The sequence below is a fragment of the Gallus gallus genome, chromosome 14 (assembly GCF_016699485.2).
Source record: "Gallus gallus isolate bGalGal1 chromosome 14, bGalGal1.mat.broiler.GRCg7b, whole genome shotgun sequence".
Lineage (NCBI taxonomy): Eukaryota > Metazoa > Chordata > Aves > Galliformes > Phasianidae > Gallus > Gallus gallus.
Genome location: NC_052545.1, coordinates 12,663,380 through 12,686,883, shown reverse-complemented (window position 1 = coordinate 12,686,883; position 23,504 = coordinate 12,663,380). Strand labels below are relative to the sequence as shown.

At 59.3% G+C, this 23,504-nt stretch overlaps 1 protein-coding gene across 4 annotated transcripts; it reads left to right on the top strand.

Moving 5' to 3' along the window:
* Window positions 1-370: 370 nt before the first annotated feature.
* On the top strand, window positions 371-21,937 carry SRL (sarcalumenin). Of its 4 annotated transcripts, XM_046900561.1 has the most exons (8): window positions 371-444; window positions 6,829-7,746; window positions 9,251-9,349; window positions 9,914-10,009; window positions 13,243-13,278; window positions 16,888-17,004; window positions 17,455-17,688; window positions 18,338-21,937. In XM_046900561.1, the coding sequence occupies exons 1-8, from the start codon at window positions 384-386 to the stop codon at window positions 19,147-19,149; spliced, it is 2,373 nt and encodes a 790-aa protein (XP_046756517.1). In that variant the 5' UTR covers window positions 371-383; the 3' UTR covers window positions 19,150-21,937. The 4 variants fall into 4 exon arrangements, with proteins under 4 accessions (XP_046756517.1, NP_001383142.1, NP_001383141.1 ...); NM_001396213.1 differs by lacking the exon at window positions 6,829-7,746; NM_001396212.1 differs by lacking the exon at window positions 13,243-13,278.
* Window positions 21,938-23,504: the final 1,567 nt, after the last annotated feature.

Below are 23,504 nucleotides of genomic sequence, written 5' to 3'. Positions count from 1 at the left end.
GGTTAGGGTCAGCCTGGCAAGGATCCTGCATCCCCGCTGCGCCCCCGGCTGCACACCGTGATCCCCATCCCCGCCACCCTCCGCGCTTTCAGCTTTTGCGGGCGGGGTATCTCCGTGGATGTCCCCGGGGCGCCGCGCGGCGGCTGCGCCCATCCTTACGGACGGCTCTTGGCGTGGGACGGTGACCCCATCGGCAGCTCCACCGTACCAACCCCTCCCCGACAACATCAGCACCGCAGCGCTGCCCCTCCGTCCCCGGCTGCGGGCCCCCGGGAGCGGCGGCAGCGGCGTGTGCGCAGGGCTGAGCCGACAGCCGGCAGCCCGGCCCCCGGCCCGGCGTATAAATAGGGGCGGCGAGCGGCGGAGAGCTCCTGGCAGCCACCATGAAGCGCCTCAACCTGCTGTGCTGCTGCGTGGCCTCGCTCCTGCTCCTCGGCACGGCAGGTACCCGTGGGGCTGTGGTGTCTTATGGGGCCGTGGGTGCCCGAGAAGCTGTGGGTGCCTATGGGGCTGTGGGTACCCAATGGGGTTGTAGGTTCCTGTTGGGGCTGTTGGTGCTTTATAGGGCTGTGGGTGCACCAAGGACTGGGGGTTCCTATAGGGCTTCGTGTGCCCATGGGGGCCTGGGTGCCCAGCAGGGCTGGGGGTGTGCATGGTGCTATGGGTGCCCGTGGGTCTGCGGGTGCCCGGAGGGCTGCGGGTGCCCGGTGAGCCCAGCCTGACCCTGGGGTGGGTGCCCCAGCAGGATGTGCTGGCACCCCCAAAACTTGTAGGGACACAAAGAGCTGAGGTGGTGTGTGGTCAGGGGGGCTAGCAGGGACATAGGTTGGGGTTCCTGCTCCGCGCTCAGCGTGAGCACAGGGGCTGCGCTGCAGCTGGGGTGCTGGGGGCAGCGTCACCCATGGGTGCAGGCACAGCTCGGTGCTGCTGGGCTGCAGCCCCTGAGTGGGGACTGCTGGGCTCCGGGGCACCGAGCACGGCACCCCCACCCACCGAGAGCCTGGCGTGCGTTGGGGTGACCTCCAGACCCTGCTGCTCAGCCGGCCCTGTGGCGTCCCCTGGGGCACCGCCGTTACCCTTGTTTGCCCTTGAGTTAATTTGGGCTGGTTCGCTGCCTGGCCGGGCTCGGGCGGCCGCGCTGCTGGGGGGCAGCTAAGTATGGAAACAGCCGTGTAAGGGGACACTGCGCTCCTGCGGCCGCCTGGCCCCCGCGCCACCACGGCCCCGCGTGCAGCACCCGCAGCTGCTGCCTTCTCGCACCCCCGGCCCAGTGCAGTTTTAGCCTTTTAAGGGCATCTTTTACCATTCCGGTGAATAAAAGGGGTTTGGGGTGAGGGATGCGTACCGCCGGCAGCTGGGTGATCTCTGTGCATGGGGACAGGAGCGATGGAGGGTCCTCTCTGGGCATGGCTGGTGGCCCTGCGAGGTGCTGGAGAAGGGTGACCGGAGGACACGGCAACCAGGCTGGCTGGTGCTGGGCTCACCCTGGTGCTGTGGGGTGCAATGGCAGCTCCATGGGGCCGGCGGTCTGGTAGATGGGTTGGGCAGAGCTGGGCTCGTGGCCGCGCTCCCCGCTGACTGCCAACTAACCCCACAACCCCGGCTGCCTCTGCCATCTTGAAGGCTGTCACTTCGTGTTGGTTTGGTGATGTCTGGGGCTGCCGAGGCTCTGTCACCGCTCTCAAGGGTGGGAAGGGCCCGTGGCCCACGTGGCCGGGCCTGGCAGAGCTCCCCGCCGTGGACCTTGCCCACCTCCAGCTGGGCAAGGAGCTGAGGGAAACCCTGGCACACTTGCGCTCTTCTGCAGCGAGTGCCGAGGGTGTTACAGGGCTGGCACAGAGCTCTGCCCGTGACAGCAAGCATGGCCACCACCCCTATGCCCTGGGACTCCCCATCCTGCCTCAGCCCAGAACGTGCCACCTTGGGGCAGGCTCTGTCACCACATCCTTGTGGCATCTTGGGGTGATTCCCCATCGCCCAGGGTGGAGCGTTGAGGTGGAGCCCTCCTCGGAAGTGTTGTATGGAAATGTCTACCTGGAAAGTGTCATCTGGTGGTGGGTTCCACCACCCTTGAGGCATTCCCCATCTCCCAGGACACAGCACCCTGCCATGGTCCCGCCACCTGGGATGTGTCACCTCGGGGTGAGCTCCATCACCGCATCCTCATGGCATCTTGGGGTGATCCCATCACCCAGGACGTGTCACTTTGACATGGGCTCTCACTTCAGGGCACGTCCCGGCTCTCAGGATGTGACACCTTGAGGTGAGCTCCTTCACCTGCCGTGTATCACCGCCCCATTGGTGACCCCAGCTCTGCCATCCCAGGCTCCCCCCCCACCTCCCTCCCATCCAGCTGCCCCCCAGGGACACTGAGCTTCCCCGGAGCTGTGGTGTCACTGTACCCCAGCCAAGCAACAGCACAACCATGGGCATCGCTGCTGTTTGGTGCAGAGACGTAGGGCGTGGGATCTCACAGCTCTCAGTCCTTTGTGCCACCTACACCTCTGTCACATCTCCTTGTGCAGTGGAGATCCCGATCCCCATGGGTACCCTGACACTCTCCCACATTATGGGCTGAGCAAAGCAAGGCAGATACTGGGCACACTGGTACGATGTGACCCCCTGGTCCCACCAGACCCCACATTTGTGGGAGCTCTCTTGGCATGCCATGCAGGTGACGTCCATCCAGGCAGGGTGGATGGGCAGGAAACCTCGTGTCCCCCACCATGTCCCCACTCGCAGACCTACATGCTGCCTGCTGAGCTGCAGGGGCCAAAATCCCAACCCAGGCAGTAGGTCTGAGGGTGAACAAACCGCACATAGAATCGCCCCATTCTTTGCATGGCAGTGGGTGCTGGCAGCTTGGCAGGGCTCCGCTGGGCTATTTTAAGCTGCAGGGACATTTCCCTTGTAAGTGATAGCCCGAGGAAGCCGGTGAGCTCATGTGCCAACAGGGGCTGGTGGAGGGGCTGGGGAGTCTCTGGGTGGGCACTGTGAGCCAGGGTGCTGGCACCCATAGAAAAGCCCTGGTTTAGGGACCCAGCTGAATTTGGCTCCTTGTCCCACTGCTGGGGCTCGGTACCCCCCTGAACAATCCCAGAAGTGCAGGGATCGTGTGGGGCTAAAGCATCATCTGGCACCAGAATCCAAGCTGTTCCTCGCTGTCTGCTCGCTTGCAGACCCCAACCACCCATCTCACTTCTTCCTTCACCACTTCCCCCATCTTTGTGCCATCTGCAAGCCGGCGGTCGTGGGCTCAGGTTCTCCTCCGAGGCTCCAATAGGAGCCCTGGGGTGAGCACCCTGTGGGAAGGCAGTCAGAAAACCACCCCGCAGAAACCATTCCCCATTTTCCTCTCTATATTTAGCAAGCCCCGAGCCTGGTTTTAATCGTTGAGGTTTCCTTACCCTGCTTTCTTAATCAAAATATCATGCAGCCCTACCCCGCTATTTATAGAAATCAACAGCCAATTTTCTTTTCCAGCTAAACTTGAAATCTCCTCCACAAACCAGGTCAAGTTAGCCTGACAAATCTGTTTCCTATGTCCCTGCCGTGATCTGCATACATCAGACATCTCCTCCTGCGTGCAGGAAGCTTTCACACGGGGATTTCTCTTGCCAAACCGCTGGAAAAATGCCCCAGGGCTGCTGGGAGTGCATGGAGTGGGAAACTGAGGCATGGGCTGACTGGGCAGGGACGTTGGGTGACGTGGGGGCTGTCTGCAGTGGGTCTGTGGTGTGGCCGGTGTCTCCTGGGGGAATGCCAGGAGGTGTTGGGTGGTTCCTCTGAGCCCGGCTACATTGGTGGCCCGTTGCGGGACTTTGTCAGGACCAGGCACGGATTTTAGGTTCAGTGCAGCCTCACTTGTGCTCAGTAAGGAGAGGAGATACAGGCGAGGGGCTTCCTTGGGTCTGCTAAACATTCCCCACAGGGAAATGCACGTGTCTTTCTTTCATAGCAGCAAGATGTTCCTCTAAGTCAATGAGCGCAGTTGACCAGGACATCTCTTTGACCAGGCCTCGTTAAAATAGCGATGGCAAGAAATACTGCTTTGGCAGTGGGGACCAGGCCTTGGCTTCCTTTCAACCCGTGAGGCTCCTCGTGCCCGTGTCCCCCTGGGTAGTGCCACCGTCACTGCTGTCACTCCTATTGCTACCACGATGGGCATGGCTCCCAGATCGGATGTGCACCCCGGGGTGTGGGATCCCCCAGAGCCCCACTGGGAATGCGGGGGAGAGCCTCACTCATGGGAGGTGGTGGCTGTCCCCTCTGTGGCTCTTGGTGGTACCCATTTTGGAGCTTTCCCTTGGGTTGGGGGTTCCCATGCCTTGAGGAGCAGAGGAGAAACCAGGCTGCTTTGGTTAACGTTGGCTTTTTGGCTTGGTTGGTGTTGGCTTTTTGCTTTCCCCCACGGTGTAAAACACGAGCAAGGAAGGGAGCCCCAGTGCTGAGCATAGGGCAGTGGGGAAAGGCAAGGCAAAGCCAGGGTTTGTGCATGGCCCTGCACCCCTAAGGGCATCTGGTTCCCCCCGGGGCATTGTGCACCTCCCGGGGTACTCTCCCACTGCAGAACTGCTGATCCCCAAAGAGCCACCGTCAGAAATAACTCCCTGCATGCTGCTGGGGCTGAGATTCGGGCAGGGGAAGAAGGAGTGCGAAAAGCCATCCCTGCGGCACCACGCACCGCCGTCCCCACGCTCGGGGCTCCTATTTCTGCCGGAGGGGGAGAATGTCCTTCCCAGGGCCACCTGTGCCCATCTGTCCCTCCTGGCTGTCTCCAGCCCCGATGCCGTTCACAGAGGCGGGCTCTCTCTGTTCATTCTGGCATTACTGCTCCATACAGCCCCGTGCAAGGAGGGAGGGAAGCACGGCAGTGGGGAAGGGATGCTTGCATCATAGCTGTAGGATGGGGGGAACCATCCCCATGCTTCCAGCGTTGGCTGTTGTGGCATCAGCACCGGGGTCCCATATCCCACTGCTGGGATTGCCACTGTGGTTGCCCCACAACGCAGGGTGGCTGTGACAGCCATGCCAGCCAGGGACCAAGAAAGTGAGCGGGTCAAAGTCTCCTCTTGCACACTGCTTGGCATAATGCAAGGTACGAACAAGGGGAGCCTCGATGTCACCTTACAACAGGTTTGCACATCACAGCTGTCCCACTCCATGGCGGGGTGCGCAGGGCTGCAGGACAGCTCCTGGCTGAGGATGTCACCCTTGGTCAAAGGGCGAGTGGGTGCCTGTGAGTGAGGGGCTGGTGCTGCCCGTGCCCTGCTGAGCTGCTGCTGACCCCACTATACAGTTGCTGGATGTATTTTTAGCCCGCAGAGGACGGGAGGAGGGTGTTAAGCCCGTAACCTTCGGCCCATTTAGCCGCCCGGTGCTCACCAGCCGGCCATCTGCAGATCAGCACAATTCGCCTTGTGATGGATTTGGAGACCATGTAGGGGAAACGGGAGAGAGGAGAGGGGCTTTATGTAATTCCATGAAGGTCATGGGGGAAATAAAGCCCGTGGCAGGGAATATCCCAGCGTGAGTGCGTGGTGAACGTTTCCTTTCTCCCTGGGCCCTGTGTGCGGCCCACAGTCAGGCACAGGGGATGCAGCACATCACTGCCCAGGGGACACATCTGTCCTCTGCATCCACTCAAAAGGGACACATGGAGATCCCCAGTGAGCTCTTCCCTGCCTACTCCTGCCCAGCCTCTCCTCACCAGCCCTGACCCTCCCCAAACACCTGCCCTGGAAGCAGCACTTCCCTCTCAGCCCTTTGGCTCATTGGCTATTTTTGGGCCACGCTGAGAATATCCCTGTCCTCATCTGCCGTGGGGACCCTCGGGGTGCAGGTGGGCAGAGCGCGCCTCGTGCCAGCTCTCCCCTTTGGGTGGCTTGGAGGGTGGTTTGACACCCATGCCGTCGTGCTGTCGAAGCAGTGGGTGTCATGGCAAGCAGGGTCCTGTGGGTCTCTGGCACAGCACTAAGGTGTGGGATGCCATTTGCAAGGCTGCTGGAGAGGGCTGGCTCCATGCCGTGTGCCATGCCTGAGCTGCTGGCCGTGACCACAGCCCGGGCAGCGGTGGCCTCGCTCCCGGTTGGCATCTGCTTGCCAGCTGGAGTACAAAGGCATTATTTTCCTCTGAAACACTTCCCTGGTATGCAGGCACTCGAGTTTTCAGGGGATTATTTAGACGAGCAGCAACTGTTTGTAACAGAGACAGTATAGCTGTTGATACTTTATTTTTGGCATCCGTTGACCAATGTTAAATTGCAGTCGGAGGCCTATGGAAAATACAGATGCCTGCTCCCGGCCCGCAGAACAAATTCATTGTGTTCCAGCCAGTTGCACGGAGTGGCAAATGTTTTCCTAATGAAGGGACGTGCACAATAAATAGCTCCGTGCCCGCCGCGGGGTCAGGCCCTGCACTGGGAAGGCAGAGCCCACCGTGCTGTGCAGGGCTGGGGAGGACCCTTCTGCCTGCCGAGCACCCCAGGCCTCTTGCTCCCGGCTTTCAGAGCTCCCCACACAGCTGGGTCCTCTTTCAGGGCCGCTTTGCCGCCCCGCAGAGCTTCTGCAGCACCCCACAGGCTGCACGGCCATGGGTGGCTGTGGTGTGCGGCCATGGGGACACGTCCCCAACCCGGGCAGCATCAGCGCTTCCGCCCACAGACGCCTCTTTGCGCCCAGCTTCTTGCTATGGCCGGGACAGCGAGCCGAAGCTGGAGATGCTTTAGCAGGAGTTAAAGTCTTGGTGATGGCCTCAAAGCCTGCTCTTGTCCCCCAGAGCCGTGGGCGGGCGTGGGTGAGGCTGACCGAGCTGTTCTCATCGTTTAGATGAAGATGTCGGCCGTGCCGCCCAACGCCCCTCGTCTGAAGCACTGCCCCACGTGGAGGAGATGGCCGCCAATGGCAGCCCTGAGGAGGAGGAGGAGGATGGCGGAGCCACCGACACCTCTGTGCTCAGAACCGCAGAGGGAGGCGGTGAGAGGGAGGAAGAGCTGAAGGGAGGCCTGAGCGAGGCCGCAGGGCAGGGCCAGGAGGGGCCTGACGGGGCATCAGGGAAGGACGCCATGTTGGGAGGCCCTGGAGCAGAGGGAGAGGCCGCCCCAGAGCCTGGCACACAGCATGGCGGCCAGGAGGAGGAGGAGGCCGACACCAAGGAAGTGGCCTCAGAGGAAAAAGAAATGGAGGAGCCAAGAGTGTCTGCTCCCGAGGGAGGAGAGGAAGAGGATGAGCAGAGCTCAGAGGAAGATGACGAGCAGGAGGAGTCTGAGGAAGATGAAGGCAAAGCAGAGTCAGAGGAGGAGGGGAAGTCTGCAGAGGAGGGAGAGTCTGAGGAGGATGGTGCCAGCCCAGAGGTGCTGGAGGACGGAGCCGAAGGGACTGACATGAAAGAGACTCCAGGGGAAAACAGCCATGGCAAGGCAGCAGCCAGCAGTGAGGGAGAGCAGAGGGATGGCCCTGCCAGCTGCCATCACCCACCGTGCGGGGACGTGGAGCCCAGCCCTGGCAGCAGCAGCCCAGCAGCAGCAGAAGAGCCGTCGACGGCAGTGGAAGAAGCAGCAGCAACAGAAGACCCACCAACAGCTGTCAAAATCCCACCAGCGGCACTGGAGAACCCTCCGACAGCAGAAGACCCCCCGGCAGCAGTGGGAGACCCCCCGGCAGACCAGGCACCATTAGCAGAAATGGAGAACCCAGCCAGCCCCAGTGCCCGCCACGCTGCCGCTGAGCCCCGGCGCAGCCAGATAGGTTGGAGTCTTTTTCTCTCCGTGTGCTGTAACATAGCGAGCAGAGGGCATCGAGGGTGACCTACTATCCAACCTGGCGGAGCTGAGCTTGGCACATTAAACTGCGCCTAATGCATGGCCCTCTCCTAATGCTTGTGCTTCCTGCGCCTGCCCTTAACCGCTGCACGGGTGGGCGGCCGTGCCGTGGGCAGCGATGGCGAGGTGGGAGCCTGCAGAGCCCGCAGACGTCAGCGCTCGTTGCGGTGATACCGAGGTTGGCCAACATTTTCCTCCCTGCGCTTTTTAAGCCCATGACTCCTCTTCTCATCTGCAGACACACATAAGAATCTCTCTTCCCTCCAATCCCTTTCAGCAGCTGCAAAGCTGTTAGAGGACATTTATCAGCCCGCAGAGTTCACCCGGCTCTCTTGGCACACAGGAGGGACGCTGCCCAGGCTGGTGGGCCCCGCGTCCATCAGCCACTGGCCCTCAGCCCTTGCCTTGTAGGGAAGATGCAAAGAGCTAATTCAGACCGCTGAACTGCTGAAGCGTTGCCCTGGCCGTGGGCAGAGTGTGTCCCATCAGCCCAAGGCAGCTAGCTCAGGAAAAGTGATCTCCCCTGCCATGTTTTACTAGAAATGCTTGCGGACTTTGGCCCGTAGGTAAGGCAGCAACCTTTGGACCCAGCTGATTCTCTTTTTGCTTCCTTCCGTAACATCCGAGCTCAAAAAGTTTACGTTTGTGCCGAGAGGAAAACCCAGTTTGGTCTCGGCGGCTTTACTCGGCAGGTCGAAAGCTCCTCCTCGGCCCCCCAGCCTGAGGCTCAGCGTGGGGCTCAGCGCTGCCCCACAGCCCAGCCCTGGGGGCCCTTGGTGTACCGGCTCTGCCAGCGCATTTGGATCGGGGACACCTCTGTCCCCCTTCACGGGGACATTGGGGAGCCCACCCAAGGCCACCTCCTGCCACACGTTGCCGAGTCAAGGAGGTGTGGACAGCGTGCACCCGTGGAGGGCTGCAGCCTGGCAGAGGTGGAGAAGCAGGAGAGAGCCTTGCAAACCCTCCCATCTCCAGCTCGGCGTGTGGCTTTTGAGGAGCGGATAGGGAGAGAGGCAGAGCACAGTGCCCAGAGCCGAGGGGAGCTGCAGCTGTCGGGGAGCAGCGGGTTGGGCAGGGGCCCCATGGGCAGCAGGTGCCGCGGTTCCCACCCAGTGCTCCCCAGCACCCAACAGCCCCTTCCAGGCACGTCCTTCGCATTCCCCACGGGCGCCAGCCCTCGCCTCTCCCTCGCTGCCCCTCCTCGGAGCAGAGCAGTTGCCCACAGCACTTCCCCTGGCAGCTCTGACCAAATCCCTTAGGAGCGTTTGCAAAACAGAAACCAAGCGGTGTGCCAAAGCTGTGGGTGCCGGGTGGGCTCGGGATGTGCGTGCTCCCCATCGGCCTCTCCCCAGCACAGCTTGTGTGAGCGCCCACGTTGTCCCCCGCCGTCAGCCCCCACCATAACAGGTCTCCCTTCTCTTTCCCTCCAGAAGAGGTTGAGGATGCCAGCGAGCCCACCAAGCGCGACCGGTCCCACTTGGAGAACACCCTCAAGCTGAACGAAGACAAACCTGCCGATGACTTCTCAGGTGAGGGGACCCACGTTGACATACAGGGGCATACAAAGGCACACAGTTAGGGGGCTGGTAACTGGTGCATTGGCCCAAGCCAGCCACGCTGCTCCCCACTGCTCAGAGGAGCTTGGGGCAACTTGCAATAAAGGCTTTTGATTTTTATTCTAATTATGAATTCTGGTTTATTCTTATTAGGCTTGCTTCTGTTGGTCCCTTCGGCAGTCAGGACTAGAAAGGGAGTGATAAGTGTCTGGGAGATGCCTGCCACCAGGCCCCTGGGCACCGTGGTGGAGGGCTTTGGGGATGATGGGTGTTGAGTGCTGAACAGCATTAACAAGGGAGGTTCCCGCATCGGTTGTTGGCAAGTCCAAGAGCAGCACAAATATCAGCAGGGTAGGGGCTTCAAGATGCGTGACTTGGATCGGTTTGCGCAGGATTTCAAGTGTGAGATGCATCCCTTTATTTACAGCTGAGTCATCCTCAAGGTCTGCAGGGAATGTCCAGCATCTTACCTAGAAGGGATGTGAAGGGGTGGATGGGGTTTGACTGTCACCAACGTGCATACCTTTTCTCCTCCAGGAGTACTGCAGCGGCTGAGGAAGATCTACCACGCCTCCATCAAACCCCTGGAGCAGTCCTACAGATACAATGAGCTGAGGCAGCATGAGATCACAGGTAATGCTGCGGGCACCGGGGTCTCCGTCACCGTCAGGTCATTGGGATGCATTCAGACAGCAGCACAGAGCAGGTCGTGGAAAGGCTCGGGTAGCTTGGCTTCCTCTACAGCTTCCCAAGAAGGCCATGGGCATGCTGGGCTTGGAGGACATGCCCTAGTGAACCCAGCACCCAGAAGCAGGCATTCCTGCTTCTGCCTTAGCTCATCTGCTGTCAGGACCATCTGTGTAGGCTGAACATTGAACTCTGCCTGCTTTGGGTCCTCCACCTGCTCAACATCAATGCTCTGTACCCATGCCAAGCAGAGATCATGGCCCAGTGAGACAGGCTTGGCAAGGAAGCTTAGGACCTCTCAAGGCTGGGGTTGAGCTTCCTGGTGGTGGCTGGAGCTGGCATCCTTCCTGCTCCATATGGGACGTGGCCACGTGGGCAGGGTATCCCTCAAGCTTAAGCCTTCTTTTATCCTGGGAGTTAGAGTTTCTACCCCTTGGCAACTACAGACACTTTGGATCAGGTGAGCAGGTCCCTGTGGCTACGGACATGGCCTTGGGCTGAGCCCCAGTGGTATACGTGTCCCTCCAGAAGAGGCAAGTGCAGCTCCAGCCCCAGGATGCTCGCAGATCTGGAGGCTCTTCTGACCCATTTGATGTGAACAACCACAGGCTGACGTTGGCTCTGGTGATCCTGAGGTCATTGTTCAGACAAGTGGCTCCAGCCCAGTCCGAGGCCCCAGTGCACTGAGGTTAAGCCTCTGCTGAAGCCCTGTCCCGATCTGGGGCCGTGTACCCCCATGCCTTGGATGCACACTCACATCACCCTCCTGCAGGGTCCCTCCTGGCCCTGGGATTCTGCTTCCAACCCTGGGTGCTCTCATGCCCTGGGGCGATGCCCTCCTGGTGCAACAGGCGCACCTTGCACATGGCCCTGACCTTCCTTCCACAGCTTTTATGCGTCCCACGCCTGTATAGGCATCCCCTGAGGGCAGAACCCTTGTTTTACAGGGGACCCCATTATAGCCCAGATGCCATTCCTAGGTCAGTGTCAGACTTCTGACCTTTTGGAGGAAGGCCAGCACACCTCCCAGCCCAGCACAGAGGCAGCAGCAAGCGCAGGAGACCCATGGGGGACAGCAGGATGGGGTGGGGACAGGGCTGTAGGGTCCTCAGCACCAGCCCTGCTCCCACACCCTGGCACTGGCTACCATTCACTCGTGGGGTTTGTGGGGTGGGTGGATGTAGGGCTCATACAACGCGAGGCATGCACCGCTGCTCCTGCAGCCAGCTCTGTGTTGCTGCCTTTGTGCTGCCTGGGCCTGCCTCGCACTGCTTGCCACGTGGGAGGGCAGCCTGGGGGTCACAGCAACCAGCACCTGCTGCCAGGCTCATCGTGGGGCACTGCGTTTAGGAGACCACTGGAGGTGGTGTGTTCTCAGCCTCCTACCCTGTCTTTGCTGCTCACCTCCAGAGGATGCAGCCCTCAGCCCCAGGACATCTCAGTCTTCCCTAGAGCCATTCCATGGCCAAGCAGCACCTCTCTGCTCCTTTCTGGGAGGGCACTGACAGCTGCTTCCCCAGCCCCTGCTGAGGGCCCCTGGGACCCACCAAACCTCACCCTTTATAAGCCAGTACCCCTCTCAAACCCAGCTCCTGAACAGGTCTCATCAGAGCAGCTTCTGGTGCTCCTCAACAGCCTTAACTCACACCACCACTCCATAGCCTGTTCCTCCTCCCCACGAGGAACAACCTTCAATGCATCCTGCAGGCTGACAGCTGCCCTGGGTGGATCTCTGCACAAGTGCCCAGCACACCCCACCATGCACTGCTGTACAAGTGTGACTCAGAGCTGGTAATCTGGAGTCACAGCTTCCTGGCATAGGGACACCACACTGCCTGCAGCCCCCAGCTCAGCCTGATGCAGATATAAGAGCCCTCCCTCTATCAGAGCTGTTTGTCCTGCTACCAAACAAGCCCAGCAGTTTGCCTTTTATAACCATTGATACAGCTTTTCCCAACCCCTCATTAGCAGTGTAATTAGAGCAGCCTGCAGATAAATTGGAGGGTTGGCCCGGGCAGTCCCCTTGGCTCTGTGAGGTGGGTGAGGATGAAGATGAGCCTTCTGAGTCCCTTCTGTTGCGTGGTGAGATGAGCCATAGCCCTGCCTGTGATCTGAAGGGGTTCCTGGTGTTGGGGTGGGGGGTCCCTGTGAACCAGTAGATGCCCTGAGCCACCCTGCAGGGAATCCCTATAGCATAGAGGGGGCACGGAGCTGCAGGCTGAGCTGGCTGGGAAGAGCAGGACAGCTGGGTGAGCAGTAGGGCAGCAGTGTCATGGAATATGCCTGACCTTTGGAAGTGTAAGCCAATATAGGGGGGTGCTGCTATGCTCTCCTTTGCCCCTCCATTACACTGCAGCCCTCCATTTTGTCTGCTTTCCTTCTAGCTTTGCTCCTTGTTGGCCCCAGCGAGGGGCACCCTGCTGTGGCCCTGAGCAAATGTCACCTGTCCCAAGGGAACCACAGCAGGCGCCACGAGCCCGGCTGAGACGTGCTGGGGTCTGAGCACATCCTGGAGCATTCACCCACCCCGTGCTCACAGCAGGGACATCCCATCCCCTGCCCAGTGCAGGCTGTCTCTGCTCCGCCATCGCACTCATGTGCTGGTTCTACTCGTGTGCTTGGCGACGGCTGGGCTGCTGTGCCATGCCTGAGGTTGCAGCCTGGTGATGGGCAGCTTGCTGCAGGGCCGTGGTGCACACCGCAGACCCTAACTGCTGTGTGTGTGTGCCGAGCAGCACACCTGCGTGGGGAATGGCCTGCAGCTGCCATCGCCGGGGATGGGTGCACTTGCGCTGCCACGTGGTTGGGGCACACGTCTGAGCTGCTGGTCGTCCTGGTCGTGGCTTGTGCAGCTCTGTTGGCTTGGTGAGCGCTGCCAGGGAAGGCAGTAGCTGAGTGGGGCAGGACTGGGCGCAGCATATCGCTGGTGTCGGCAGTGCTGCCTGTGCACAGGGCAGGCTGGGTTTGGAATCTCATCCCGGTAGCTGCGGGTCTCGTTGCTCACAAACTGTAACTCCTTCTTTCCTGCTGGAAACGTGGCCGTCTGCTGGCTTGTCCCACCCACGAGAAGGCCAGGGCCGCTCTTCAGCTCCCTCTCTGGCCCGGGCCAGACCCAGGCAGCCGCATCCCTTCTTCGACTCACGGTACCTTTTCTCTCTCCCCGTGTCCCCTGCTAACAGCTTACCCCGGACGCACCCTGGGCTCCTCCGCCACAGGTTGGTATCGCTGCCTGTCCCCTGCATGCTGCCAGCGCTGCCTGAGCTCCTCAGCGGCCCTTCCCCTTCTCTCACCCCAGCGGAGCCGTGGCTCAGCTGCCCTCTGTCCCACAGCACGGAGCTCCGCAGCACTCCTCACCTCCCCCGGGCTTTTAAACCTTGCCCTCGTGGGCTGAGCCTCAGGAAGGCACGAGCTCCCTGCCGCACGACCCAAAGGCTTTCGCGGTGGTCCTGCGGGACCTCCTCGCACCCGTGGGCCGGAGCAGAGAGCCCACCCTGCGGGGCGATCTCCTCCCACCCTTCTCCCCGCTACGTGCAGAAACTTTCCCCCCCGAATGCCTCCCCTTGATCCCCCCCGGCTGCAGTTTAAGCCGATGACCCGGCAGCAGCTGTCCCACTAACACCGCCCGGCCCCTGCGCGGCGGCCTCAGCCCTCCCGGGAGCTGGAGCTGGAGCTGGCTGCTGGCCCGCGCCGTGCCCGGCTGAGCTGCCCGGCCCCCGGCAGGAACGCCCGCAGGAGCGGGGCTGGGAGGGAGGCCAAGAAGCGCTGCCCATCCCCGCGTCCCTGCTGCAACGTACTGCGGCAAAGCGGCAGGGAAATCCCAGCTTGTGCCCTACCCCGCAGCCCGTGCCCCGCGGTCCTGCCCTGACAGGCTCATCTGTGCCTGGCGGAGCCCGAGGGCTGCCGGCTCACTGTCGTGCAGGCAGCGGGGAGCGGCGTAGGTATACATAGAGCACGTCGGATGGCTGCGTTATGGGCGCCTGTCGCTGCGCAGGCACACACGCGCTGCGTACGCACTGCTGCCTGTGTGGGCGTGCACGCGCGGGGGTGAACGCACGACACGGAGGTGAGAATCCACGTGTGGCTTTCCCTGCACCCAGGGGTACGTGTGTCCCGCACAGACCCGTGGCTGCTGGGCGTTCACGTGCGCTGTCCCCGCCCCGGCAGCGGGGCTGGAGGTGTCTGGGCACGGGGGTGGGTTAGCAGGGGGTGATGCTGGGAGGGCCTGCCCGGGGCTTTGAACCCACCCGGTTTGAGGGCAGGGCAACTTGGGGGGTAATCTGAGCGAGGAGAGGAGGGAGGCTTTGTCCTCGTCTTCTGCTTTGCCTCGGGAGGGGACTTCCTTGCCCCCCAGGCTGAGCCATCCTTCTGTTGGGCTGTAGAGTGAGCAGAGGGGATCCCAGCCCCAGAGCGTCGGGGCTGCCTCCTGAGGGCATCCTGGCCTTGGAAGCAACACGGAACTTCCCAAAAAGCCACTGCTGTAGAAAACGGTCCCTCCATGACAGAGAGAAGCCGTTCTCTGCTCCCCCCTTCAGGGCAGCAGCCCTCCCAGGGGCAACAGTGCTGCAGGGTGTGGGCTAAGGGCAAGCACAGTCCCTGCAGAGGGAGAGGAGCCCTCCTGGCTCTGTTCACTGCATGCTTTGTGATTCTTAGCATGCTTTGTGCTCCGGAAACCCATCGGTTTAGATAAGTGGCTGCTGTGATTTAAGCAGAACCATGGATGAAGAGCAGAGGGCCACAAGGGTTCCCCCGCTTGCATGCAGGGCTTGATCACCTACTGGTGTGAGATCTGCGGAAGCCACCGGGATGAGTTGGAATGAGCTGAGACAGCGCAGAGTTCAGTGTGAGCCGGGCTGGGCTGGGAGCGAGCAGCCACTTGGTGGCTGGAGAGAGCTGCACGGCGGAGCTGCTGTCGTCATGTGCAGGAGCTGGCGGTTGCCTGAGCCCTTTTTTCCCCTGGCAGCCCCATCAAGGTGATAGTAAACCCGTACAGGAAGGGCACAGTGGGGGGCGCAGCAGGCCAGGCCAGCACCAGCAGGATGGGGGACACGCTTTGCTCCCTGTTCCCACGCCCAGGGTGGCAGCAAGGAGAGACCGTTCATGGGGTGACATCCTCCAGGCCCAGCAGCTTCCGAAAGCAAGGCAGGAGATGGGCTGGGTGAGCTGCTGGGGACCTGCAGAGGGGCTGCCTGCCTTGGTACAGCCCCTTGCCTCCCTGGCACATGAGGATGGCACCTGGAGGAGCCCCACGGTCCATGCAGTGCAGCTGGATCTTGCCAGCTCCAGCCTGCACGCGGCCACACCTGGCCAGGAACCTGTTATGAAAGAGCACGTGGGGACCCGCCTCAAACCTTTGGCACAACATCACAGGGGATGATCACAATAATAATCCGAAATCCAATTAAAGCCAGCGAGCGAACAAAGCGGCGGCGATATGGCGGCACAGAGGAATAATTAATAAGAAAAGCCCAAGGTTTCAACACTTGTTTTTATCCCTCATAGGAACAGAAAGTCAGATCCCAAATGTTCCAGGGAGGCAGAAGCGGGCAGGCTGTGTGTTTGCTGGCAGAGGAGGCAGGAGGGGCTGGGTCTGACTGGCCTGGGTTGGGGCTGTGCTCCCACTGCGGGGCTCTGGCTGGTGCAGCCCCATGGCTCGTGGAACAAGCAGGGCTCAGGGCCAGTCCTGCTGGCCCTACTGTGGATGCTCTGCCCTGGACACAGGGTAAGCTGCGTGGCTGCAGGCGGTGCCCCATGGAGAGACATCCTCAGCCTGTTCCTTTTCTCCAGTGGTGCTGTGGGGGCTGTTGGATGAGTTGCGTGCCAAGCTGCCACGCAGTGCCCTCTGCCACCCTTGGAAGTGAGAGCTCATCATCATGCTGGCTTTTGGGCTCCCTTGACCTGGAAATGGGTGCTCTGCCTGCTCGCAAGGGTCCTTGCTCCTGTCTGGGTGGCAGCATGGAGCAGCATGGTCCTTGGGAGTGAAGTGGGTACGGGGAAGGTTGCTGGAAATGGGAGCTCACCTTTCTGTTTTCACTTCCATTTCTGTCCTGATTTAGGCTTGCAGCACGCTCCCTGGACACAGCCTGGGGGCTGGCACAGTCTGGGTGCAGGCAGCACCATGGAGCAGGGAGCAGCCTGTGGGCACGGGCTGATGGTACCAGTCAGTCCCAGCACCCCCTGGAGCAGGGATTGGTCCTAGGCAGATATCTCACATGGGGATAGGTCCTCATGGGCCCCATGGCTGCCTTTGTCTGTGCTCTGTGAGCAAGCTGCAGGATGGAATGGGGACTGTGGTTAATTCTCCCCCTGTCTTTCCCAAGCACAGAACAGGGCTGTTGGTTGAGCTTGCCTTCCCTGTGCTGGGCTGGAGCCCTGCACCCTTCAAACACCCCAGCTCCTTTTGCACGAGGCATCTACCTGACCGCAGCATGGCCACATCCCTTGCATGTCCAGTGCTTTGTGGCACCTGCTCTCCAAAACCACCCCTGCAGCCCTGTGCTCACTCCAACTGAACTCAAACTGAGCCGAGACCATAACTAAAGGACCTTCCAGCCATTCTATAGTCTAAGGACCAAAGCTTGGAGCAGGGCACACAGGCTTTGATCTCACTGCGGTGCCAGCATGGGGCTCGCTGGGCAGTGCCACGGCTCAGTGTGACCAAGCAGCTGCAGCAGTGCTGGGAGAGCGGCCCAGCGGGCAGATGGCTCCCCGAGCACTTCATCGCTGTGCTGCTTGGATGGGATGCTCATTACAGCAGGGAATGCACGGCACACGGCGGCCACAGCCATTGTTTCTTCACTTCCTCTTGTTATTTCCCCTCTCTGCAGATGGGGAGATCACTTCCAAGCCGATGGTGCTATTCCTGGGACCGTGGAGCGTTGGCAAATCCTCCATGATAAACTACCTCCTCGGGCTGGATGACACTCCCTACCAGCTCTACACAGGTACCTCATGCACCACAGCCCTCCACCCCGAGGGTGGGCTTCTCCCTGTGCAGTCATAGCAAGGGCACCTCGCTGTCTTCTCCCCATCCTTCCCCACCAGGAGCCAATGCGCAATGCCAGCCTCCCAGGAGAAAAGCCCTTCCCGATCCTCTCTGCTCCCACCCGTGTCACCTGGTACCCTGGGAGCTGAGTGGAAGGTGCTTCTCCAGGGCACTTTTCTCAGCCACACCACCTCCAGAAGGACCATTCCCCACGGAAAACGGCCCTGTTGTTATGTTCCCCAGAGCTTTGGGAAGAATGTCATAGCCCCAATAACCATGTTCCCCCAGTGTCTCTTGCCAAGCAAGGGATGCTTCCAAGATCCCCACCTAGTCCTGGGCCAGTCCCTGCAATGTCCAGTGCCTGGCATGTATTTCACATCTCTGCTGCTCCTCCTCTTGTGCTGGACAGGGGCAGAACCCACCACCTCTGAATTCACCGTCATCATGCACGGCCCCAAGCTGAAGACCATCGAGGGCATCGTGATGGCTGCTGACAGCGCACGCTCCTTCTCACCCCTGGAGAAGTTCGGGCAGAACTTCTTGGAGAAGCTGATTGGGATAGAGGTGCCCCACAAGCTCCTGGAGCGAGTCACCTTTGTGGACACACCAGGCATCATTGAAAACCGCAAGCAGCAAGAACGAGGTAGGGGTGTTCTGCCTTCACCTAAAGGGCTCCAGGAAGGATGCTATTATATGTAGGGTAGCCAAGATGACTGACACACACAGAGGAAGAGCCCTAGGCTACAGCAGGGGTCTGTTCCTACACTGTAGGGGCTGAAGAAGTCAGTCTGCCCATGGCTCCATCCATGGCCTTGGAAACCTCCAGGGATGGGGCACCCTCACTTCTCTGGGCAGCCTTCACTGCCCTCTGAGTAAAGAATTTCCACCACCATCTGACCTAAATTTCACCTCCTTTAGTTAAAAGCCGTTCCTTCCATCCTGTCACTATCAGACTATAAAAAAAATCGTTCTAGATAGTTTTTATAACCTCCCTTTAGGTACTCGAAATCCACTACGAGGTCTCCCTGGAGGGAAAGGCTTGGCGAGGTGGGGCTGAGGGAGGCACACAGGCTCAGACACGGGAATGAGCTTTGAAGCCAAGAAGCTCTGAAGTGTTTTAGCACTTATGAAACAGTTTCTGTGCTGTATGAGAAGTCTTCTGTGCCTCACACCTTGCCTAAGCCAGACAGGGTGTGAGACAGCAAGCCCAGTCAGCAGTCCCCCCTGATCAGAAGGGAGTCCCCCCTGCCTCGCTGGCCATTTCTGCTGGATTTCTCTTTCCTCTCCCCAAGGTTACCCGTTCAACGATGTGTGCCAGTGGTTCATCGACAGAGCTGATCTCATCTTTGTTGTCTTCGACCCTACCAAGCTGGACGTGGGCCTGGAGCTGGAGATGCTGTTTCGCCAGCTGAAGGGCCGCGAGTCTCAGATCCGAATCATCTTGAACAAAGCCGACAGCCTGGCGACCCAGGAGCTTATGAGGGTCTACGGGGCCTTGTTCTGGAGCCTGGCTCCTCTGATCAACGTCACGGAGCCGCCCAGGGTGTACGTCAGCTCCTTCTGGCCCCACGAGTACCACCCGGATACCCACAAAGACCTGTTCCTCAAAGAAGAGATCTCGCTCCTGGAAGATCTCAACCAGGTGATTGAGAACAGGATGGAGAATAAGATCGCCTTCATACGCCAGCACGCCATCCGGGTGCGCATCCACGCCCTGTTGGTCGATCGCTATCTGCAGACCTACAAGGACAAAATGACCTTCTTTAGCGATGGAGAACTGGTGTTCAGAGACATTGTGGAAGATCCCGACAAGTTCTTTATTTTTAAGTCCATCCTGGCAAAGACCAATGTCAGCAAATTTGACCTCCCCAACCGCGAGGCTTACAAGGACTTCTTTGGCATCAACCCCATCACCAGTTTTAAGCTGCTGTCTCAGCAGTGTTCCTACATGGGAGGGTGCTACTTAGAGAAGATCGAGAAGGCCATCACTCGTGAGCTTCCCGACCTGCTGGGAAGCATTGGCTTGGGGAAGAAGCCCAACGTTCTCTCCTGCGACGTCACCGGCTGTGGCGAAACCCCAAAGAATCGCTACAAGAAACCGTAGGTGTTCAGTACCAAAACCATCCTCATGTTCCTACCGGTGAATGAGCTTATGTCTTATCTGTCCAAGAAGCCATGGTTTGTTAACCCTTTGAGTGCCACACTGGCAAAGGCTACTGTACGATGAGGACTTGGAGTCATTGACGTCAATGGCAGGGGAAGATGGGTGGGCATAAGAAAGAGAATAAAAACTGTGAATTCCTGACATTTTATCTTTGTTCTTTTGCGTAGAAGGCAATGTTTAGGCTGTAAGTATGAGAAATGTGTGGTGAGATAGAACTGTAGATGCTTCTTCACTGGTGCCGAGATGGGCGGACAGGAGTTTCAACCTCTGCAGACGTGAAGCTGGCAGGGAGCAAGAATGAGGGCACGGCATGAGAGCACAGGGGACAGCGGTGACACAGAAACCTGGGGCATCAGCAGGAGCCCTGGGGCACGGCACAAACATCCTGCAAATCCTTGCAAATATCGATCCTGGTTTTCCTTCCAAGACTTTTAGGTTGCCTGGTGGAGTCCTCCTTTCATGTAACAGCTGAGCTTGACTTGATTCTGCAGCCTTCACCTGGATGTGAGCCATACGAAGGGATTCGGTCCCCCTGCTGGGTGTTTGCAGGGGCATTTGTGGCTCCAGACGGGTTGTCATGATGAGATTTGCAAGTCCATGTCAGAGCAAGAAGTGGTCTGGAAAGGAGCTCCTGGAACCAGCCCGGTTGTGCTGGGGGAACAGGGACGGCACCCCAAATCACAGCAACCTGCAAGGGCTGTGAGCAAGCTCTTCCTTCCCCAGGCCAGCACAGAGACAAGGCACTAGTGCCTGCTCCTGCCATTAACCTCAAAAACCCACACCGGCAAGCAAAGCCTGAGTGTCAGCAGGCCTTTTTCCGTCCATGTTGAATATTTTCTCTGAGTCGGGCCCCCATGTTTTTGTGCTCTGTGGAGGGAAACGGGAATGGAGGATCACCAGCCGTATTCTTTTCTCCCTCTGCTGGCCTGTTCTCCCCAGGACAATCCAGGCAGGTTTCTGTGTCTTGTTCTCCAGACTTCACCCACATTAGCCGTGATTTTCTTGGCTCATCTCTGTGCATCGGCACTCAGTCCCAGCAGCCACGGGAGAGTGAGCACTGCTTCAAGAAGGTGATGTTCCCCTGGGAGCTGACCTCGAAACCCAGCGGTGAAGGCTGGGAGATTACAGCTGGTGCTGAGCCCAGTGCAAGCCACCAAGAGGCAGGCCTGGATGGAGATTGGTGCCTTTGAGCCCACCAGCAATGTGCCAATGGACCACCACTGATGCTGCTCTCCAGGAAAGCTCTGGTGCTGAAGGACTTACCTTTGTTAGGAACAAGAAGACGTGAAGGTGCTGGGTGAGGCAAGAAAAAGGCAAAGGCTGTGAATGAGGGAAAGAGAATGAAAGACATGGAAGGCTCTGTTATGATGAGAAGGGTGTGAAGGGCAGCACCCCTTGTCTCCCCTTGCCCCATGGGATGTAGGTGAAGAGAGGTCCATGGGGCTCCCCGTCCCTGGGCACTGGGGCTGGGTGCTGTCAAGAGGTCCCTTGAGCCAAGGTGGGCTTGTGGGACTCCACCCAGGGACTTCCTTTGCTCCCTGCCTCTGTGTGGAGGTGGGACTGGAGCTGGACTGGTTATGACGAGACATCTCCGCATCCAGGCGTGGGAAGGGGCATGTCTCATGGGAGGGGACTGCAGGTAATGAGTGAAGGCAAGGAGAGGTGTTGGAGAACGCAGCCAGGATAGCCTGGAGAGAAGTGATGCACTCATGAGTCAGTGCTGCGAGATCTCAAACCTGCCCAGAGCTGCTGCCTCCCTTCACTCCATTCATTTTTCCTTCTTTACATGATCCCATTGCTCATCGTCGTCCCTCTGTCTCACCCACTCCTTCTCGCCTCTCACTGTCCTCGGCCAGGCGATTTGCATGGTTTTCTTAGGAGCTAATGGAGTAGAAACACTGACAGAAATGTGCTCATATTGTCGCTGTTCCTGCCGTCGCGCTGTGTGTCGTCACGGTAAGCAATGCACATAGCAGCAAGCTTTCTGTTTGCAGGTGCTGCATTGTGCCATCTCTTTCTCCGCGGTCTTTGTCCCTCCGGAGCTGGTGGGTTCAGTCTGGGGTGCCCCAGGCCCCATAAGGAGCCCAACCTCTCCCTGTGGCGTCGGGCCTAAAGGCAGCATTACTCTGCTCTCAGGATGTTCCCATCCTTTTCCCAGACCCTTTTTGTTTGCTCCAGCTTTTCTTCAGTGCTCATTGCCTTCTCTCTCCCATTTTCACCCCTCTCTCCACCATCCGCACACCCTGTGCACCCCCCCGCAATGTGAGGGTCCCAGATGCGGCTCCTCCACGATGGCCAATGTCCCTCCCCAGTAGGGAACATTGGGGTTCCCTCTCCCATGCAGTGCCCCACACGGCACCCCATGTGAGAGCGATGGCAGCAGTGGCGCAATGCCAGAGACAGCCTTGGCCCCATGCTGGAGGGGCAGGTGACACTGAGCCGGTCCCGGCTGTGGGATCGATCAGCCCAGCCCCTTTCAGCTCTATTAGGGGAGCTGCGGGAAGGGGAGTATGGAGACCTTGGAGTTTTGCTTAGAAACCCCAAGCCCCCTATGTCCCCAGCACCAGGGCTGCAGGCATCTATCCTGAGAGGGTGCTGGACAGATGCTGTTGGGAGTGGCATAGCTGGGGCACAGGCCTGTGTAGATGTCCATGATCATGTGCGTTTGGATGAAACTGTCAGTTTGAACATCAGCCTGTCTAATAAATCCTGATCTTTTCCAAACTCACTCCCCACGGGTGCCTGCTTAGTTTTTCTCACTGCTGTGGTGTGAGGAAGGGGTAGGCAGGGAAAGCAGACAGCGGGGGCTGTGTCTCCTGCCCACGGGCTAGGAGGAGCGTGTTCTGACCCACAGAAGATCCCCCAAGCATAGGGTCCTCCCCCTGCTGCCCCACCACAAAGCCCAGGGACATGCGTGAGCAGCCAACATCTTTCATGGCCGTGGCTTCTGCCCCTGGAGCACTGCATTGGTGCCCGACCTGCCTGGGGCCCTGCTGCCCAGCTCTGTCTGTGTGTCCTTCCAACTATCTGTCTAGCTCACTGATCTGAAAGGGTTGTTGCAGGAAAGCTGGAGGAGGAGGAGGAATGTCTCGCTCAGCCGTGGCTTCCTTTGGAAAGTCTGGAAAAAACTGTGGCATCTTGACGTGCGTGAAGGTCTGACTAGCGAAAGGACATTTTCTTTCCAAAGCTGCTTTAGAGATGTGAATCATGAGAAATTAATGCTCCTGGCAGAATGAAAACTGATTCCCCTGAGATGCAATGCTGGCAGCAGCTCTGGCGCATCCCTTGGATGGAAAACACGAGCGTCGCTCCCAGCCTCGCCGTGCTGCAGCCCAGGGCTCAGGACCTGCCCACCCCCAGCAGTGGCACTGCTGGCACTCAGCACGAGGTGATGGTCCCACTGCCTTGTCAGCCCCATGTAACACCCCGAGGTCTCCATCACCTGTCCCGGTGTGTGTGGAGGTGATGGGCTGCTCCCTGCACAAGGCTCAGAATCCTGAATAAGCTTCCCCACCCCCCCCACATTTTTATATTTTGCCTATTAAAAGGTACCACCTGTAACCTCATCACCCCAGCGGCACCGCTGCATTTCAGGGATGAAAGCATCATAGAACAACTGATGCTGGGAGGGACCTTAAAGACCATCCACTTCCAACGCAACCCAGTGGCTTTTTGCAGTGAAGTTGCAGTGGTTTCTATTTCTATGCTGCAGAGGCAAGGAGCAGTGCCTGTAATTCAGTCGATTTTTCTCACGGTGAGCACGAGGCCAACGCTTCTCCCTGCAGTGAAGGGGAGGCTCTCCAGGTGTGACATCCCGTGGAAGGGGGCCTGCCTTCCCTCAGCCATCCATGCACGGGGAGCTGGCACTGCGGTGCCTTCCATCAGAGCAGGAGCGAGGGAGCTCTGCAGGGAGCCAGGGTGCAACCCAACAGGCTGCTCCTTTCGCAGCACGTTCATTAGCGGCCGTTTAATTACAGAACGCAACGATTAGCCGTTCTGAAACACTAATCTGCACACGCATGGTATGCGACGAGCAATTAGTGCTGCTAATATTAGCGGGAGTAGCAGTGGGAGGAACAGGAAAAGCACAGCAGCACCGTGGCAGCCACCAGATCCACTCCTGCAGCCACCGGGGGCCCTTCTGCAGTGCCAGCAGCCAGGCTGGTGCCCGAGCCGTCTCTGCAGGTGACCCAGGCAGCGCAGGTGCTGCCCGAGGCTTCTCAGTGCCATGGTTAATGGTTGCTGCTCCTAAACCTGGTGTTTCTCAGGAGGACAGAGGATTTCCAGCCAGAAGC

Bases quoted from the DNA above. Each gene is read 5' to 3' on its own strand.
- SRL (XM_046900561.1), top strand. From the start codon at position 384: ATGAAGCGCCTCAACCTGCTGTGCTGCTGCGTGGCCTCGCTCCTGCTC. The intron at 13,279-16,887 runs GTTGGTATCGCT...CCCTCTCTGCAG, and splicing joins CCTGGGCTCCTCCGCCACAG to ATGGGGAGATCACTTCCAAG. The intron at 17,005-17,454 runs GTACCTCATGCA...TGTGCTGGACAG, and splicing joins TCCCTACCAGCTCTACACAG to GGGCAGAACCCACCACCTCT.